This window comes from Phyllobates terribilis, unplaced genomic scaffold, assembly GCF_046119375.1.
Source record: "Phyllobates terribilis strain yellow unplaced genomic scaffold, ASM4611937v1 Scaffold_4__5_contigs__length_816908805, whole genome shotgun sequence".
NCBI lineage: Eukaryota > Metazoa > Chordata > Amphibia > Anura > Dendrobatidae > Phyllobates > Phyllobates terribilis.
The window spans coordinates 33,823,185-33,842,930 of NW_027362764.1; the positions used below are offsets into that span (position 1 = coordinate 33,823,185).

Genomic DNA, 19,746 nt, shown 5'->3' on the forward strand with positions numbered 1-19,746 from the left:
ATGTATATATGCATTGTATGGACCATGTGGAGGCTCTATAGGCTGTATACGTATATATGCATTGTATGGACCGTGTGGAGGCTCTATAGGCTGTATATGTATATATGCATTGTATGGACCATGAGGAGGCTCTATAGGCTGTATATGTATTGTATGGACCGTGTGGGGGCTCTATAGGCTGTATATGTATATATGCATTGTATGGAGCATGAGGAGGCTCTATAGGCTGTATATGTATTGTATGGACTGTGTGGGGGCTCTATAGGCTATGTATATATGCATTGTATGGACCGTGTGGGGGCTCTATAGGCTGTATACGTATATATGTATTGTATGGACCATGTGGGGGCTCTATAGGCTGTATATGTATATATGCATTGTATGGACTGTGTGGAGACTCTATAGGCTGTATATGTATATATGCATTGTATGGACTGTGTGGGGGCTCTATAGGCTGTATATGTATATATGCATTGTATGGACTGTGTGGGGGCTCTATAGGCTGTATATGTATATATGCATTGTATGGACTGTGTGGGGGCTCTATAGGCTGTATATGTATATATGCATTGTATGGACTGTGTGGGGGCTCTATAGGCTGTATATGTATATATGTATTGTATGGACTGTGAGGATGCAGGTGGGAACTCTAGGGTTTAACCCCTTCTTGACCAGGCAATTTTTCAGTTTCGTTTTCCATGACTTTTCTATTTTCCTGTCCCCATAGCTGTATGAGTTCTAACGAGTTGCAGGTTTGTATAGCACCGTTTATTTAACCATATAATGTACAGAAAAATACGATAAAAATTCCAAGTCCGGTTCTTTGTGCAGTAAAAATGACCCAGTAAGGCGATTCTCCGCATCAGCGCAAGTACAGCGAAACCAAGCTTGTATCGTTTTTATACATATTATACTGGCTGATATCAGCGGTTTGCGTCATCATTGAGACCTGTAACATTATGATTTTTCCCTGGATGCAATCACTGCCAGGGCTTATTAGATATCAAATTTACTTTCTCTACTTTTTAACTGGGATAAGGGGGGGGGATTAAAGCTCGTGTACTCCCACCAGTGTTACTCTATGCCATATCATAAAGGAGGAAAAATTAAAGTAACTTCCCCAAGAAACATCCAAGGAAAAGGGAAATAAGGAGTCAAATATCAGCACCGACATCCGATATCTTCCTTTGACTCCTCGAGGAGACACTTTACAGATTTATTACAATCTCAGGACAGTGAAAATAAAGACGCCGATGTGACGCCGCCTTTGGGTATCGACAGTCTGCTGCGTCGTCTTGCGTCCTTTCAGCTCTGCTACATTTGGACATTTCTGGCTCCGGCTCGGCTGCGTTGCCTGCTGGAGTCTGAGGTAGTCTGAAATCCACCACGGTTTTCATCACATGATCAGATTGCTGCATTGTCCAGCACACAAACTTTACACTGCAGCTCTGCTTTTTCAGCCCGTCAGCGCATGGTTTGTAAAATACCGTCAACTGCACCCCAGGGACGGAGACCAAGGAGCTGCCGTAACCATCAGATCAATGTGTTATCCGAGGCCGGGATCGGACGGCCGCGGCCGCTCTCCGTCTTTGGTTGCTTGGGTTGAACTCGGAGGCGGTGGATGATGCAGAAGCGACTTCTGCAGAACCTGCTGGGGACATTGATGTGGAATCAAACATGGCGGCCGTATCCAATATTTGGCTGGGGTTGGATTGGGCTGCCGGGTGGTTGGGCGACGATGCGGGTGACGCCATAGGACTTACAGTCGGAGCCGGCTGCAGGGCTTTAATGGCTTGCACGATGGCCCCGTAGAACTGTTTGGTGTCGCTCATGTAGTTCTGGAACATGTGATTGAAATGTGTTTGGTTCATGTGTATCTGCTGCACGTGGGAATTTAACTCTCGCACCTCCGAGGCCAGCCCCTCCAGCTGCTGCACCATCCTGGCGTTTCCTTCCACCACGTTCTCCCGTAGCTTGTGCAGTTCTGCGTTGCTGGCCTCTCGCAGGTGGTGGAGGCTGCGGGCACGCTCGTCCTGCAGCTGCCGATACTCCTGGTCAGCGACTGATGGCTCAGGGCCGCTTGTGATGTCCAGGGGGGCAGGTAATTTGTACTCGGGCTGCAGCTCAGCACCATTCATTCCCTCATGGGCAGCTGGGGTACAAGGGGCTTCTTCCTCCGACCATTCACCGATGAGGTGGATGTCCGCCGGGGAGGACATCTCGTCATAGTCAGAGACAAGCTCACACGTCAGGGCTCGGGTCATCTGAGGAGCTGCAGAGGACGAGGAAAACATTTGATTAAATCAATGTCCCCCCAAAATGCAGATTACCCCCATTATTTGGTGATTGACCCAAGTGGATCCCAACCTATTAAAATGGATCTCCAAGGGTGTAGGTACAAGGTACAGCTATGATCGGTGGCTGCAGCTTACTGCATTGCCTGTGGGGGTGTGAGGTCGTCTCATCTCTGTCCCTTTAAATCAATTATTTCATTACTATTTATTAATCTTGGATTTATCTGGATCCCATAATAAGGACCATTCTATATCCTCTAGGAATTATTACGAGGGAAGAGTCTTATATGGGGGAGATCCCCAGGGGGCACTTGAAATTCGGCAATTGCTATGCAATAAAATAATAATGCAATAAGACTTTTTTCTCCACCATCAAAATGTGGGTGAATTCAGTTCTCATTGAAACCCCTTTAATTTCTGGAAACCTTCAGGGGCATTTTTTTTTTTTAATACTTGCTAGCTGCAGAATGAGTCGTCTGAAAATCAGTCAGTGAGATCATTCTGAAGGAGACTTTGTAACTCCTTTGTCTGTCTTTCACTGAGCGCCTCTGTGCGGCTTTATGACCACATGAAAGTTGAATTTTCCTTTGATGTGGTCATAAATCAGATGAGAGGAGCTCAGGGAAAAGGCAGATAAAAGAGTTACAAACTTTTCATTAGCCTGAGCTCACTAATGGATTATCAGTTAACTCGGCCGCCAGTGATAGACAGTGCAACAAAGAGGCTACAGAAGGCAAAATAATTAATGAAACCCAGATGCTGAAAATATTTTTAGCCCAAAATACATTAATTTAAGTAGAAAGAACAGTCTTTGCTTGAAGGTGTCCATATCCTTTAAGTATATACAATTCTGCTCAAAAGTTTTAAACAGATGTGTAAACAATAAAAATAACAACATGTTATTATCTACTATATAATTGTCTTATCCCGTCTGTCTGTCTGTCTGTTCTTGAAATCCCGCGTCGCTCATTGGTTCGGCAGCGGCCAATCAGCGCCACGGGATTTCTGAAAAAAGATGGCGGCCGTTAGCGGCTCATTTGCGGGACGGAGCTCAGCGGCGATGCAGCGGGGAGATGAGCGGCGCTAGCAGCACAACTACCCCGACCGGCGCCGCTGACCTCCATGCGGCTAAAGTCGGAAGATCAGCGGCTTGGCCCGCTGATCTCCCGACAGCAAGTGTGAACGGAGGACCGGGGAGCGGCGCCGCCGGTCGGGATGCTTCTGCTGCGAGCAGTCGCTCATCTCCCGGCTTCTCGCAGCAGAAGGAGCCGCACAGGCAGCGCCGCTCCCCGGTCCTCGCTAATAAGGGGCCGCACAAGCAGCGCCGCTCCCGGGCCCACACTAATACGACGCTGATTAGTCGCGGTGGCCGGCCGCGACCAATCAGCGAGATGGGCGGCAAATTTAACCGCCGCTCTGCTGATTGGTAGTGGCCGACCACCGCAACCAATCAGCGAGATGGGCGGCAAATTTAAACGACGCTTTGCTGATTGGTCGCCGTGGCCGGCCGCGACCAATCAGCGAGATGGCCGGCAAATTTAAACGCCGCTCTGCTGATTAATCGCGGCCGGCCACCGCGACCAATGAGCGAGATGGGCGGCAAATTTAAACGCAGCTCCGCTGATTGGTCGCGGTGGCCGGCCACGACCAATGAGCGAGATGGGCGGCAAATTTAAACACAGCTGTGCTGATTGGTCGCGGTGGCCGGCCGCGACCAATCAGCGATTTTGGCGCCAAATTTAAACAACGTTCTGCTGATTGCGCCCGGTCGGCCGCATACATATTCTAGAATACCCGATGCGTTAGAATCGGGCCACCATCTAGTAACCCTATAATGTTCCTTTATTATTACTAGTTTGTATGTGATAACTATTTCTAGTGGACACAGCTCTATGTACTCATGGTTGTGTCATTCTCTGCTTTTCCTCTTTTTGTTTTTATATTTTTTTGTTCTGCATTGGGGTTTTCTTTGTATTTTATGATTAATAAAGTAATTATTTTTTATCAATCACATCCTACATTTTTATTAGATTATAGGTTATAAGGGGTGTAAAAAATACTGCTCAATAAGAATGTTCTCATACCTAGAAATGTTAATAATTTATTTTTATCGGTTAAAAAAATCCTAAATGAATGAAGTAAAGATAAATGTAAATCTCATCAGTATCTGCCATCTCCATCATCAGTATCTGGTGACCGCCTATTGTCTCCATCATCAGTATCTGGTGACCGTCCATCACCTCCATCATCAGTATCTGTTGACCGCTCGTCACCTCCATCATCAGTATCTGGTGACCACCCGTCACCTCCATCATCAGTATCTGGTGACCGCCCGCCGCCTCCATCATCAGTATCTGGTGACCGCCCGTCACCTCCATCATCAGTATCTGGTGACCTCCAATCGCCTCCATCATCAGTATCTGGTGACCGCCCGTCTCCTCCATCATCAGTATCTGGTGACCACCATTTGAATTCAGAACAGTGTAACATCCCTGGCGGCCCTGCTTGCATGGAGCACCACCTCCCACCATGCAAGACCGCAATCTTACCTGTCAGTCCATGCTGCACTCTTTGCTCCAGTACCTACTGTGTCCATGTCTCTTGTCTGATTGCTTAGGGCGTCGGCGCGGCTTTCTGCTTGTTTCTTATAGCTACTGTGTGCACAGTAATAATGCGTCCCCAGCCTATTGCTGTGAGTCACTGGATACTTAAACCCCCTCCACCCAGTAGGAGGTGCCTGAGCAACACTTTCACTCAGTTTGTCTTTTGCAACTGAGGTGCCAGGTCCTGTCCTGACTCTAGTCTGTCCGCCACCCTGGGGGCTGAGTACCCAGGGCGTTTTCCTGTACCTGTGTCTTCTAGTCTGTTTCCGCCACCCTGGGGGCCGAGTACCCAGGGCCGCTACCTGTATCTCTGACGTCTAGTCTGTTTCCGCCACTCTGGGGGCTGAGTTCCCAGGCTCGTTCCTGTATCTTGTTCCCGGTTCAGTTCCTGTCTGAACAGTGTCCTAGCCCGTTACTTGTTTCTTTCTATGTCCGTACCTTCCCTTAGCCTTCAGTGTCTGAACCTGCACCTAACTCCAACTCGTTGTCTCTGTACTTCTGTTTGTGAGTTTTGTGTACACTCGCTACGTCATTGTAAGTACCTTGTGTGTATCTGGTTCTGCTTGTCCCCTTTCCCTGCCTCCGTATCTACCTCCTGTGTTCTAACCATCTTCCTGTATTTTCCAGTCTGTTCCATGTGAACAGAGCCCTGTCCAGTCAGCCTTCACCTTCTGCTCTGTTCTGCTCTGCTTGTTCACCGCTCCGGTGGTTCCGCTCTGTTCCGCTTGTTTACTGCACCTGCGGTTCTGTTCTGCTCTGCTTGTTCACCGCTCCGGCGGTTCCACTCTGCTTCGCTTGTTTACCACACCTGCAGTTCTGCTCCGCTCTGCTTGTTCTTCGCATCTGCGGTTTTGCTCTGCTTTGCTTGTTCACCGCACCTGCGGTTTTGCTCTGCTCTGCTTGCTCACCGCACCTGCGGTTTTGCTCCGCTCTGCTTGTTCACCGCACCTGCGGTTTTGCTCCGCTCTGCTTATTCACCGCACCTGCGGTTTTGCTCCGCTCTGCTTGCTCACCGCACCTGCGGTTTTGCTCCGCTCTGCTTGCTCACCGCACCTGCGGTTTTGCTCTGCTTGTTCACCGCACCTGCGTTTTTGCTCAGCTCTGCTTGTTCACCGCACCTGCGGTTTTGCTCCGCTCTGCATGTTCACCGCACCTGCGGTTTTGCTCCGCTCTGCTTGTTCACCGCTCCTGCGGTTTTGCTCTGCTAGTCCACCGCACCTGCGGCTCTGTTCCTGTATCCCAGTCTGTACTGCTCCCTATCCAGCCTGCGTTCATACCTGCCAGTATCTTCCTGTCTGCATTCCAGCCGTGCCTGTCAGCACCCGCCTGTCAGCATACCAGCTGCGCCTGCCAGTACCCATCTGCCTACATAACAGCCGTGCCTGCTAAGTACCCACCTGCCGTCATACCAGCCGCGCCTGCCAGTACCCACCTGTCTGCATACCAGCTAACCTGCCTGTTCCTGCATTCCCCAGTGTGGGTCAACAGCTGTGACCGGGGTCTGACCTGGAGTAGCACCTGGTCCCTCTGCTCGGTTCCTCCCTGGTTCACGTAGTCGACTAAGCCTCCGTGCGACCTTGGTCGGATCGGGTTGATACTTAGTTACGCCCCTCCAGGCACTCCTCGGTTCATGGTACAGTGGGATCACTAATCACGCTCACGCAGTCAGTCCGGGCGCGAGCGTAACAAACAGCAAAAACTCTTCTGCACAAAGTCTGGGATTTTGTAGGATTATAATCCGGTGTATGAGTAACCAGTTATACCCAAACAGGGGATAATGATCATCACTTTCATATGTAGGTAGAAACAGTCATTAACTGAAACAGCTATGTAAGAGGCTTAAAATTGGGTGAGGAACAGGAAATCTCTCCTACAAAGGTGAGGTTGTGAAAGACAGTTTCTTGTCACAGGTCATACACCACGGCAAGACTGAGCACAGCAATTAGAGACCAGGTAGTTATACTGCATCTGCAAGGTGTCTCCCAGGCAAAGATTTCACAGCAGACGAAGGTTTCATAATGTGCTGTTCAAGCTCTTTTGAAGAAGCACCAAGAAATGGGCAACAATGAGGACCATAAATGCAGTGGTCGGCCAAGGAAACTTAGTACAGCAGACGAAAGACGGATTTTGGTAAGACCTTACCTGTAAAATCCTTTTCAGCGAAGGAAGGAAGGGAGACACAGATCCATTACTAGTGGGTAGGCGGAGCCCCACAGGATAGTTCACCTCAGATTAGAAAAAAGTGACGACCGGCCCCTCCAGCTTAGGCTCCTCCTACTCCCATGTCCTTCAGACCGTACACAAGCTAAGGAAGAGCAGACAACACCAGCGGAACAACACAACCCCTTCCGAAAAATTCAGAAATGCGAGAGAACAGGTTATGCATATAACAGAAAAAACACACAGTCCCAGGCACTACTCACTGGACCTGACAAATGCGATGAGCTGGCAATGCTGGAACAGAGCCCTAGCGCGCCGACCCCCGCCCAGATGACCGCCATCAGAGAGGAGTCGCGCCGCATCTGGAAAACAATAATGCACTTCTGCCATGGGAGGGTGCTGTGTCTCCCTTCCTTCCTTCGCTGAAAAGGATTTTACAGGTAAAGTCTTACCAAAATCCGTCTTTCAGCAGCAGAAGGGAAGGAAGGGAGACACAGATCCATTACTAGTGGGACGTCCCAAAGCAGTCTAGAACTCAAGGGTGGGAAACAGTGGCAGAATCGCCAACACCCCAACAACATAGTCAAGTGCGCAACAAGCGACAAAATTAGATAAAGAGATAACCTAAACCACCGCCGCCTGCAGGACCCTGCGTCCCAAGGCCGCATCGGCGGAAGCACTCACGTCCACTTTATAAAATTTAGTAAAAGTGTGAACGGAGTGCCAGGTAGCCGCCCGGCACAGCTGCGCTGCCGAGGCCCCCTGATGAAAAGCCCACAACGAACCAACAGCTCTCGTGGAATGAGCTCGAAACTTAACCGGACAAGGCTCGCCCTTGAGCCGGTACGCCTCCAGGATAGCCGAATGTATCTACCGAGCTATAGTAGCCTTGGAAGCCCGCTGACCACGCCGACGACCATCAGGAATCACAAAAAGAGAGTAAGACTTCCGAAAACCTTGCGTGATTGTAAGATAGAACTTCAAAGCCTGCACCAAATCCAACGAGTGCAAGGCTCGCTCCTTTGGACTTTTCGGATTCAGACAGAGGGAGGGCAACACGATGTCCTGATTGACGTGGAAACGCGACACCACTTTAGGCAGAAACTCGCCACGGGTACGAAGCACCACGCGATCCGGGTGGAACTCCAGAAAAGGGGGCGAGCAAGACAGTGCCGCCAGCTCAGAAACTCTTCTCAAAGAGGTGACCGTCACCAGGAAGGCCACCTTCCAAGAAAGCAAGTAAGGCGTAGCTGAATCCATAGGCTCAAACGACCCATGCTGAAGAGCCTCCAAGACTAGATTGGGCCGCCAAGGAGCCACAAACGCCCTCCGAGGCGGAAACTGATGTGCAACCCCACGAAAAAACTAACGCACATCCCTGCGCGAGGCAATAGCCTTACGAAAAAGCACGGATAGTGCAGATACCTGACCCCGCAAGGTACCAACCGCCAGACCCTTGGCCAAACCACATTCCAGAAAAGCCAAGAGGTTGGGAATGGAAAAAACCCTCGGGTTCCTTGACTATCCAGAACACTATGAATAGAAGGCCTCCCAAGTTCTGTGATAAATCCTAGTCGTAGCTGGACCTCTGGCCGCCCGCAAGGTGGCAATGACCTCGGCCGAAAACCCACGACGGGTCAAGATCTCGGTCTCAAGTGCCACGCCGTCAAACAAAGCGACTTCAGGTCCGGATGACGAATGGGCCCTTGGGTTAACAGGTCCGGGCGAAGAGGCAGTGGAAACGGGGGCGCCGCCAGAAGAGACACCAGAGTTGAATACCACGCCCTCCGCGGCCAATCCGGCGCCACCAAAATCGCCGGAATTTGTTTGAGTTTGATCCGCCGGATCACCAGGGGAAGTAAGGATACCGGCGGAAAGACATAGATCAGCTCGAACTGGTCCCACGGGGCCACTAGAGCATCTACCGCCACAGCCTCCGGGTCCCTGTACCTGGACATGAACGTCGAAATCCTGGCGTTCAGCCTGGAAGCCATCAAGTCCACCTGGGGGGTCCCCCAACGGGAGCACAGCAGTGCAAAAACTTCCGGATGAAGACTCCATTCTCCGGGATCCACCTGCTCGCGACTGAGGAAGTCCGCCGTGGTATTCAGCACTCCTGGGATGTGAATCGCGGAGATGGCTGGAACCCTGGACTCGGCCCATACCAGAATCCGAGAGACCTCCATCATGAGTCTGGAACTCCTCGTCCCGCCCTGATGGTTGATATAGGCGACCGCTGTCGCATTGTCCGTCTGAATCCGGACCGGCAGACCGCTCAAAGGAACCGTCCAATGTCGGAGGCAGAGAAAAATCTCTCTCAACTCCAGGATGTTGATCGGCAGAGAAGACTCCTCTGACGACCAGACCCCCTGAACCCAGAGATGGTTCCAAACCCCCCCCCCAGCCAGTCAGGCTGGCATCGGTGGTAATGACCGACCACCGTGGGAGGAGGAAGGATTTCCCCAGGGATAAAGCCTCCGGACGTAACCACCATCCAAGAGACTCTCGCACCCTGCGGGAGATACAAATACAGCGATCCAGCGAAGCCGGCGATCGATCCCAATGGGTCAGAATAAGATCTTGGAGATCCCGGGAATGAAATTGTGCAAACGGTACCGCTTCCATTGCGGCCACCATCAGACCCAGAAGGCGCATACACTTCCGAAGGGACATTGCCATCGCCGACCTCATAGCCTGGACATGGTGACGAAGGTTCGCTTGTTTGTCCGGAGGTAGGGACACCACCGCCCGTACCGTGTCGAAATGCATCCCCAAGAACAGGATTGACTGCGACAGCTCCAATGACGACTTCTTCCAATTGACCAGCCACCCGAAGTCCTCCAGGTGCTGAAGGGAGACATCGCGAGCTGTCACCGCCTCCTCCGCTGTGGACGACACAATTAAGAAGTCGTCCAGGTAGGGGAGAATCGTAACTCCTTGCCTTCGAAGGAGCGCCATGAGCGGCGCCAGAATCTTTGTAAAAACCCTGGGTGCCGAGGCCAACCCGAAAGGTAGGGCCACAAACTGGTAATGGGCCTGACCTATGGCGAAACACAGGAAGCGCTGGTGAGCCCTGCCGATAGGGACATGCAAATAGGCGTCGCGGATGTCGATCGACACCAAGAAATCGTACTGCGACAGGGCCGCCACGACAGAGCGAAGAGACTCCATACGGAATTTCCGGGTCCGGACATGAAAATTCAATTCCTTGAGGTCCAGAATGGGGAGAAACTTGTCCTCCTTTTTTGGGACCACAAAAAGGTTAGAGTAAAACCCCCTTCCCCGTTCCTCCGGCGGAACCGGAACCACCACGCCCTGCTGCAGAAGAGAGTCGACCTCCCTCAGCAGTGCGGCAGCCAACTTGGGCTCGGACGGAATGCGTGACTGACGAAACCTGTCCGGGGGTCGAGAATGGAACTCTATGAAATAGCCTGCCGACATAACCCGCGTCACCCAGGCGTCCGATACGCGGGATGCCCAAACCGACCCGAATTGTAGTAGACGACCACCCACCCGAGAGCCCTCGAGAGGGTTCTTGGCGTCAGTCCGCCTTAGCTGGCTTTTTGTCAACCTCCCGTTTGTCCTGACGGAAATGTTGTTTCCAGGGAGCACGGGATTTCTGGGTGGTCTTTTTACCGGAAGACGAGGGACGACCCGATCTCCAAGAGGGCTGACCGAACCGTCCCCTAGGCCGAAAGGACTGACGATCACCACCGGCACTTGACCTGCCAGACGTAGAAGCCGCTGCTTTCCGCTGCAGCAAGGCAGCATCCTTGGCCTTAGCAATCAGCTCCGTAAGGTCCTGACCAAAAAGCTGACCGCCCTTGTACGCCAGACTCAGCAGACCTTGTTTGGATACTGCGTCCCCAGTCCAATGTTTAAGCCACAGTGCTCTCCTGACTGTGACGGCCGAGGATTGAGCCCTGGACAGAACCGAAGTAGTATCCAGTACTGCGTCCCTGCCATATCAGGCCGCCTCTTCCAACAGCTGGAAGAGCCTTTCCACCTGAGACAGCGGAGACCCATCTTGCCATGCCGTCCGCAGCTGATCCAACCACCGCAGAGAAGCCTCACCAGCCCACATGGCCCCCCAAGGTCGCTCGGAATCCATGACCCACTGCCTCGTAGATGGACTTCGCCGCTAACTCCGTTCTTCTGTCCAGCGGCTCCTGTAAACTCGCCTTCCCTTTAACAGGAAGCAAAGAAGATTTGCTCAGCTGAGACAATGGCACGTCCACTTCAGGAGAGGGGACCCAATTAGCGATCGTCTCCGTGGAGCAGGGATACAGGGCATCAAAAAACCGCATCCCCTGGAAGAGTTTATCCGGACACAGGCGTTCTTTCTCCACCGCCTCGTTAAGTTCCTCATGCGCCGGCAGTGTCGAACGGACCCGATGCGACTCCTGATACAGCCGGGCCGACTGGCTAGGCCTCGTCACCTCTTCAGACAGCTGTAACGCTTCCCGCATGGCTCCAATCAAAGCATCCACGCAGCCCGAAAGCGAAGCAGAGCGGCTCTGTCGATCCTCTTCATCAGAATCGGAGATCTTCCCAGCAGAGTCTGTCGGTGATTCCGAAGCCTCCGATGCGCTGCGCGGAGGAGACAGCGACACCACAGGCCTGTGGCGCTTCTTGCCTCGTAACGTCGGTTGGGACTTAGCTGATATCCAATGACCCAGGAGGTCAGACAGACTGTCAATGCAGCGAGAGAGCGCCTCCACTTTAACATCACTGAGACCCCCGACCAGTGTCGAACCTGACGCCGTCGAAGAACCCGACGTATCAGATACGCGTGACCGATCCTGAAGCGGACCGGGAGAGAGGTCCGCGCCCCCTGGTCCCTGATCCGACATGCCCCCACGCAGTTGCGAGCGTCTTACAGTGGGTACAGTAACCGAGGAAGTGCGAATCCGCTATCACAGCCTGTTCCCACGCAAAAAAAATTCCAAGCACTTAAGGGTTAAAGCTCTTCCTTAGAGAGAGGAAAGCTACCCCAGCTGCCTGCAGAGCAAAAGTTAACCTAACCGACTAGGATGATGCACCCTCCTATCCCAGAAGCGCGTACATCCAGAAAGGGTTAACTGCCCTGATGAGGCCAGACCCCGTCAGAAGGGGTTAATGCCACTGACCACGCAATACACCCCTGCCTTAAGAGGACAGAGGTGTGAGTCCCAGAGCGTCCTCAGCCAGAAACAGCAGCGCTGGAAATAGCCCACCTTGTCTGCCTTAACAGGCCAGCATAAGGTGCTCTGCGCTGCAAAAGTGAGGAAAAAAGGAATCTTCTGCCTGAAAAGGCAGAAGCGACTCACCAGCTGGCCGCGGTGACTGCTCCTCCTGAATCTGTGTGTAAGCGGGAAGCAGAGAGCAGGAGGTGCACGTGGTAATGGACGCCGTTAGCTAGCAGGACCCGGAAGAGAAGCAGAAGGGGCGGAGACAGCCCAGCGCGCGCTTTCCCGGGCGCTTCCTGCCTGAGCTATGATGGCAGGAAGCCAAGAGACGCAAAGCCACGCCCCCCTGCATACTAACGGAGCCCGCGCTCCTCCGTCCCTGCTCCTGCTAACAGTGAATGCAGCGGTGGAATCCCTCGTCAATACACCGTTGTCTGCAAGGACAAAAAAACAGGCAGTCACCACTTGACAGTAACAGCGGCTGCCACTGCAGCCGCTGAAGCACTCCATAGAGAGCACTTACCCAGCTGAGTGCCACAGGGACCCCCACGGATGTGTGGATCCATGGCCCTTCGCTCCCCCCCACGGCGGAGTGTGCAGGGACCCCAGAGACGCGGTGTTGTCTCCGCCAGGGAGCGCCCTGTATCCCCCGGGGCCGGCAGGGTTCTGCGGGGACCTCCTTAAGGGGTACGCAGATCTGCCAGGGGAGGGTCTGGGGTTCCAGCAGCGCCGAGACCCCCTGAGACCTCTAGACCACGGGGGGTCCAGGTCTCCGGAGTAAAATAAAAAATTCTTCTGAGGAGCTGCAAAGGCAGCGACTATCCTCTGCGACCTCAAATTAAAAAACTGAAGGACATGGGAGTAGGAGGAGCCTAAGCTGGAGGGGCCGGCCGTTACTTTTTCTAATCTGAGGTGAACTATCCTGTGGGGCTCCGCCTACCCACTTGTAATGTCTGTGTCTACCTTCCTTCCCTTCTGCTGCTGAAAGACACATCATGTTACTAACCTTTGAAATTAGAAGATGTCCAGCAGTGCCATCAACTCAGAAATGGCAGCAACCAATGGTACTCAGCTTGTCTGAAGTCTGGCCAGAAGTGGTCTTCATGGAAGAAATGGAGCCAAAATTCCAGACCTTCCACAGGGAGACAAGGCCAGGAGACTCAACTATGCACGAAAACACACACACTGGGGTGCAGAAGATGGCAGCAGGTTCTCTGGACTGAGGTGTCACCACATACTGATGATGGAGGCGACGGGCGGTCACCAGATACTGATGATGGAGGCGACGGGCAGTCACCAGAAACTGATGATGGAGGCGACGGGTGGTCACCAGATACTGCTGATGGAGGCGACGGGCAGTAACCAGATACTGATTATGGAGGCGACGGGCAGTAACCAGATACTGATTATGGAGGCGACGGGCGGTCACCAGATACTGATGATGGAGGCAACGGGCGGTCACCAAATACTGATGAAGGAGGCGACGGGCGGTCACCAGATACTGATAAAGGAGGCGACAGGCGGTCACCAGATACTGAAGATGGAGGCGACGGGCGGTCACCAGATACTGATGAAGGAGGCGACGGGCGGTCACCAGATACTGATGAAGGAGGCGACGGGCGGTCACCAGATACTGATGAAGGAGGCGATGGGCGGTCACCAGATACTGATGAAGGAGGCGATGGGGGGTCACCAGATACTGATGATGGAGGAGACGGACGGTCACCAGATACTGATGATGGAGGCGACGGGCAGTCACCAGATACTGATGATGGAGGCAACGGGCGGTCACCAAATACTGATAATGGAGGAGACAGATGATCACCAGATACTGATGTTGGAGGCGACGGGCGGTCACCAGATACTGATGATGGAGGCGACGGGTGGTCACCAGATACTGCTGATGGAGGCGACGGGCAGTAACCAGATACTGATTATGGAGGCGACGGGTGGTCACCAGATACTGATGATGGAGGCAAAGGGCGGTCACCAAATACTGATGAAGGAGGCGACGGGCGGTCACCAGATACTGATGAAGGAGGCGACGGGAGCTCACCAGATACTGATAAAGGAGGCGACGGACGGTCACCAGATACTGATGAAGGAGGCGACGGGCGGTCACCAGATACTGATGAAGGAGGCGACGGGCACTCACCAGATACTGATAAAGGAGGCGATGGACGGTCACCAGATACTGATGAAGGAGGCGACGGGCGGTCACCAGATACTGATGAAGGAGGCGATGGGCGGTCACCAGATACTGATGAAGGAGGCGATGGGGGGTCACCAGATACTGATGATGGAGGAGACGGACGGTCACCAGATACTGATGATGGAGGCGACGGGCAGTCACCAGATACTGATGATGGAGGCAACGGGCGGTCACCAAATACTGATAATGGAGGAGACAGATGATCACCAGATACTGATGTTGGAGGCGACGGGCGGTCACCAGATACTGATGATGGAGGCGACGGGTGGTCACCAGATACTGCTGATGGAGGCGACGGGCAGTAACCAGATACTGATTATGGAGGCGACGGGTGGTCACCAGATACTGATGATGGAGGCAAAGGGCGGTCACCAAATACTGATGAAGGAGGCGACGGGCGGTCACCAGATACTGATGAAGGAGGCGACGGGAGCTCACCAGATACTGATAAAGGAGGCGACGGACGGTCACCAGATACTGATGAAGGAGGCGACGGGCGGTCACCAGATACTGATGAAGGAGGCGACGGGCACTCACCAGATACTGATAAAGGAGGCGATGGACGGTCACCAGATACTGATGAAGGAGGCGACGGGCGGTCACCAGATACTGATGAAGGAGGCGACGGGCGGTCACCAGATACTGATGAAGGAGGCGACGGGCGCTCACTAGATACTGATGGGATTTACATTTCTCTTTTCTTCATTCACTTTGCATTTTGTTAATTAATAAAAATAAATTATTAACATTTCTATGCATTTTCCACTCCTGCCTAAGACTTTTGTACATTGCTTTACCTCCGGAATCCGTTAAAAACATATGATGTTATGATGGGGGTCTCACCTGAGGTATCGATGATGGGGGCCCAGGACGAACACTGCTGAGGTGTTGACTGAGCAATGGAATCTGAAAAAATGAAATCCTTAGTTTTAGGGTGACGCCCGGCTGTGACAACTGTGACAGAACGATGCACCGCTGTGATCACTGGGCGGTCTTTAATGTGACTACATGAAGAATCGGGACATTGCTGAGCATCATGGGGAAAAGGAGCACTGCTATAACTACTGGGGGACTAATGTGACACGAGTAAGGCATGATGTGACTACTGGGGCACGAGGGGTCTGCTGTGACTACTAGAAGTATGGGACCTTGATGGGGTAGTAGGGGAGAGGGAGGTACTGCACTGGATACTGGGGGAAGTAGGGCAATAAGGGAGTAAGTCACTGGTACAAGAGGAGACTGACACTGATTACTGGCTAAGTATAAGATGAAAACTGAAGAAATGCTTGCCGTTGTGATGAATAGGGAATGGACAGGGTTCAGCTGTGACTACTAGGGAAAAAGAAAGGGAGGGACTGAGGTAATTACAGGGAGTAGTAAGTGAAACGTCTGGTGTGAAAACTGGGAAGGAAAAAAATGAACTGCGGTATCTACTGGGGTAAAAAAGGAGGCTTGCTGTGACTACTGGGAGGAAGAAAGATTCCGCATGTTCAGAGTGCTGGGGAAGGAAAGGGAGGGCCTGTTATCATTACAAGAGGAAATAAAGGGGGTCTGCTTTAAGAAATGTGGGAAGGAAGAAGGGCTTGCTGGGGCTACTGAGGAAAGGTAAGGAAGGATCTGCTATGGCTACTGGGGGAAGGATAGGAAAAGCCTGATGAGACTACTGGAGGAAGGAGGGTTCTGCTGTGACTACTGGAGAAGGAGGGATCTGCTGTGACTACTGGGGGAAGGAGGGATCTGCTGTGACTACTGGGGGAAGGAGGGATCTGCTGTGACTACTGGGGGAAGGAGGGATCTGCTGTGACTAATGGGGGAAGGAGGGGTCTGCTGTGACAATTGGGGGAAGGAGTGGTCTGATGTGACAACTGGGGGAAGGAGGGCCTGCTGTAAATAATGAGGGAAGGAGAGGTCTGCTGTGACTACTGGGGGAAGGAGGGATCTGCTGTGACTAATGGGGGAAGGAGGGGTCTGCTGTGACAATTGGGGGAAGGAGAGGTCTGCTGTGACTACTGGGGGAAGGAGGGCCTGCTGTAAATAATGAGGGAAGGAGGGGTCTGCTGTGACTAATGCGGTAAGGAGGGGTCTGCTGAAACTTCTGGTGGAAGCACATTGCAATGATTTGCTGTGTAGAACAATGCTGCGCCCCCACCATAAGATTTGTGCCGTGCCTTATTCCCTATATCCCATGCTGCGCCCCACCATACGATTTGTGCTGTGCCTTATTTCCTATATCCCATGCTGCGCTCCCACCATATGATTTGTGCTGTGCCTTATTTCCTATATCCCATGCTGCGTCCCCACCATATGATTTGTGCTGTGCCTTATTTCCTATATCCCATGCTGCGCCCCCACCATATGATTTGTGCCGTGCCTTATTCCCTATATCCCATGCTGCGCCCCACCATACGATTTGTGCTGTGCCTTATTTCCTATATCCCATGCTGCGCTCCCACCATATGATTTGTGCCGTGCCTTATTCCCTATATCCCATGCTGCGCCCCACCATACGATTTGTGCTGTGCCTTATTTCCTATATCCCATGCTGCGCCCCCACCATATGATTTGTGCCGTGCCTTATTCCCTATATCCCATGCTGCGCCCCCACCATATGATTTGTGCCGTGCCTTATTTCCTATATCCCATGCTGCGCACCACCATAAGATTTGTGCTGTGCCTTATTTCCTATATCCCATGCTGCGCCGCCACCATATGATTTGTGCCGTGCCTTATTTCCTATATCCCATGCTGCGCCCCCACCATATGATTTGTGCTGTGCCTTATTTCCTATATCCCATGCTGCGCCCCCACCATAAGATTTGTGCTGTGCCTTATTTCCTATATCCCATGCTGCGCCGCCACCATATGATTTGTGCCGTGCCTTATTTCCTATATCCCATGCTGCGCCCCCACCATAAGATTTGTGCCGTGCCTTATTTCCTATATCCCATGCTGCGCCCCCACCATATGATTTGTGCTGTGCCTTATTCCCTATATCCCATGCTGCGCCCCCACCATACGATTTGTGCCGTGCCTTATTTCCTATATCCCATGCTGCGCCCCCACCATATAATTTGTGCCGTGCCTTATTTCCTATATACCATGCTGCACCCCCACCATACGATTTGTGCTGTGCCTTATTCCCTATATCCCATGCTGCGCCCCCACCATACGATTTGTGCTGTGCCTTATTCCCTATATCCCATGCTGCGCCCCCACCATACGATTTGTGCTGTGCCTTATTCCCTATATCCCATGCTGCGTCCCCACCATACGATTTGTGCTGTGCCTTATTCCCTATATCCCATGCTGCACCCCCACCATACGATTTGTGCTGTGCCTTATTTCCTATATCCCATGCTGCGTCCCCACCATACGATTTGTGCTGTGCCTTATTCCGTATATCCCATGCTGCGCCCCCACCATATGATTTGTGCTGTGCCTTATTCCGTATATCCCATGCTGCGCCCCCACCATATGATTTGTCCTGTGCCTTATTTCCTATATCCCATGCTGCGCCCCACCATATGATTTGTGCTGTGCCTTATTTCCTATATCCCATGCTGCGCCCCCACCATATGATTTGTGCTGTGCCTTATTTCCTATATCCCATGCTGCGCCCCCACCATACGATTTGTGCTGTGCCTTATTTCCTATATCCCATGCTGCGTCCCCACCATACGATTTGTGCCGTGCCTTATTTCCTATATCCCATGCTGCGCCCCCACCATACGATTTGTGCTGTGCCTTATTTCCTATATCCCATGCTGCGCCCCACCATATGATTTGTGCTGTGCCTTATTTCCTATATCCCATGCTGCGCCCCCACCATACGATTTGTGCCGTGCCTTATTTCCTATATCCCATGCTGCGCCCCCACCATACGATTTGTGCCGTGCCTTATTTCCTATATCCCATGCTGCGCCCCCACCATATGATTTGTGCTGTGCCTTATTTCCTATATCCCATGCTGCGCCCCCACCATATGATTTGTGCTGTGCCTTATTTCCTATATCCCATGCTGCGCCCCCACCATATGATTTGTGCTGTGCCTTATTCCCTATATCCCATGCTGCGCCCCACCATATGATTTGTGCTGTGCCTTATTCCGTATATCCCATGCTGCGCCCCCACCATACGATTTGTGCTGTGCCTTATTCCCTATATCCCATGCTACGCCCCCACCATATGATTTGTGCTGTGCCTTATTCCGTATATCCCATGCTGCGCCCCCACTATATGATTTGTGCTGTGCCTTATTTCCTATATCCCATGCTGCGCCCCACCATATGATTTGTGCTGTGCCTTATTTCCTATATCCCATGCTGCGCCACACCATATGATTTGTGCTGTGCCTTATTTCCTATATCCCATGCTGCGCCCCACCATATGATTTGTGCTGTGCCTTATTTCCTATATCCCATGCTGCGCCCCACCATATGATTTGTGCTGTGCCTTATTTCCTATATCCCATGCTGCGCCCCCACCATACGATTTGTGCTGTGCCTTATTTCCTATATCCCATGCTGCGCCCCACCATATGATTTGTGCTGTGCCTTATTTCCTATATCCCATGCTGCGCCACACCATATGATTTGTGCTGTGCCTTATTTCCTATATCCCATGCTGCGCCCCCACCATACGATTTGTGCTGTGCCTTATTCCCTATATCCCATGCTGCGCCCCCACCATATGATTTGTGCTGTGCCTTATTCCGTATATCCCATGCTGCGCTCCCACCATACGATTTGTGCTGTGCCTTATTCCCTATATCCCATGCTGCGCCCCACCATACGATTTGTACTGTGCCTTATTCCCTATATCCCATGCTGCGCCCCACCATATGATTTGTACTGTGCCTTATTCCCTATATCCCATGCTGCGCCCCCACCATATGATTTGTACTGTGCCTTATTCCCTATATCCCATGCTGCGCCCCACCATATGATTTGTACTGTGCCTTATTCCCTATATCCCATGCTGCTCCCCCACCATATGATTTGTGCTGTGCCTTATTTCCTATATCCCATGCTGCGCCCCCACCATATGATTTGTACTGTGCCTTATTCCCTATATCCCATGCTGCGCCCCACCATATGATTTGTACTGTGCCTTATTCCCTATATCCCATGCTGCTCCCCCACCATATGATTTGTGCTGTGCCTTATTCCGTATATCCCATGCTGCTCCCCCACCATATGATTTGTGCTGTGCCTTATTCCGTATATCCCATGCTGCGCCCCCACCATATGATTTGTGCCGTGCCTTATTCCGTATATCCCATGCTGCGCCCCCACCATATGATTTGTGCT

At 52.1% G+C, this 19,746-nt stretch overlaps 1 protein-coding gene across 2 annotated transcripts in view; it reads right to left on the reverse strand.

Moving 5' to 3' along the window:
• Positions 1–772: 772 nt before the first annotated feature.
• Positions 773–19,746, reverse strand: part of LOC141264851 (uncharacterized) — a 59,248-nt gene continuing 40,274 nt past the window's right edge. The window contains exons 6-7 of one of the 2 annotated variants that reach the window (XM_073677223.1): positions 15,281–15,343; positions 773–2,272 (exon numbers count right to left, since the gene is read on the reverse strand). In XM_073677223.1, coding sequence (XP_073533324.1) covers positions 1,539–2,272; positions 15,281–15,343 — 797 coding nt within the window. In that variant the 3' untranslated portion in view covers positions 773–1,538. The remainder of the gene's footprint in view (positions 2,273–15,280; positions 15,344–19,746) is intronic. The other variant, XM_073677222.1, reaches the window with a different exon arrangement.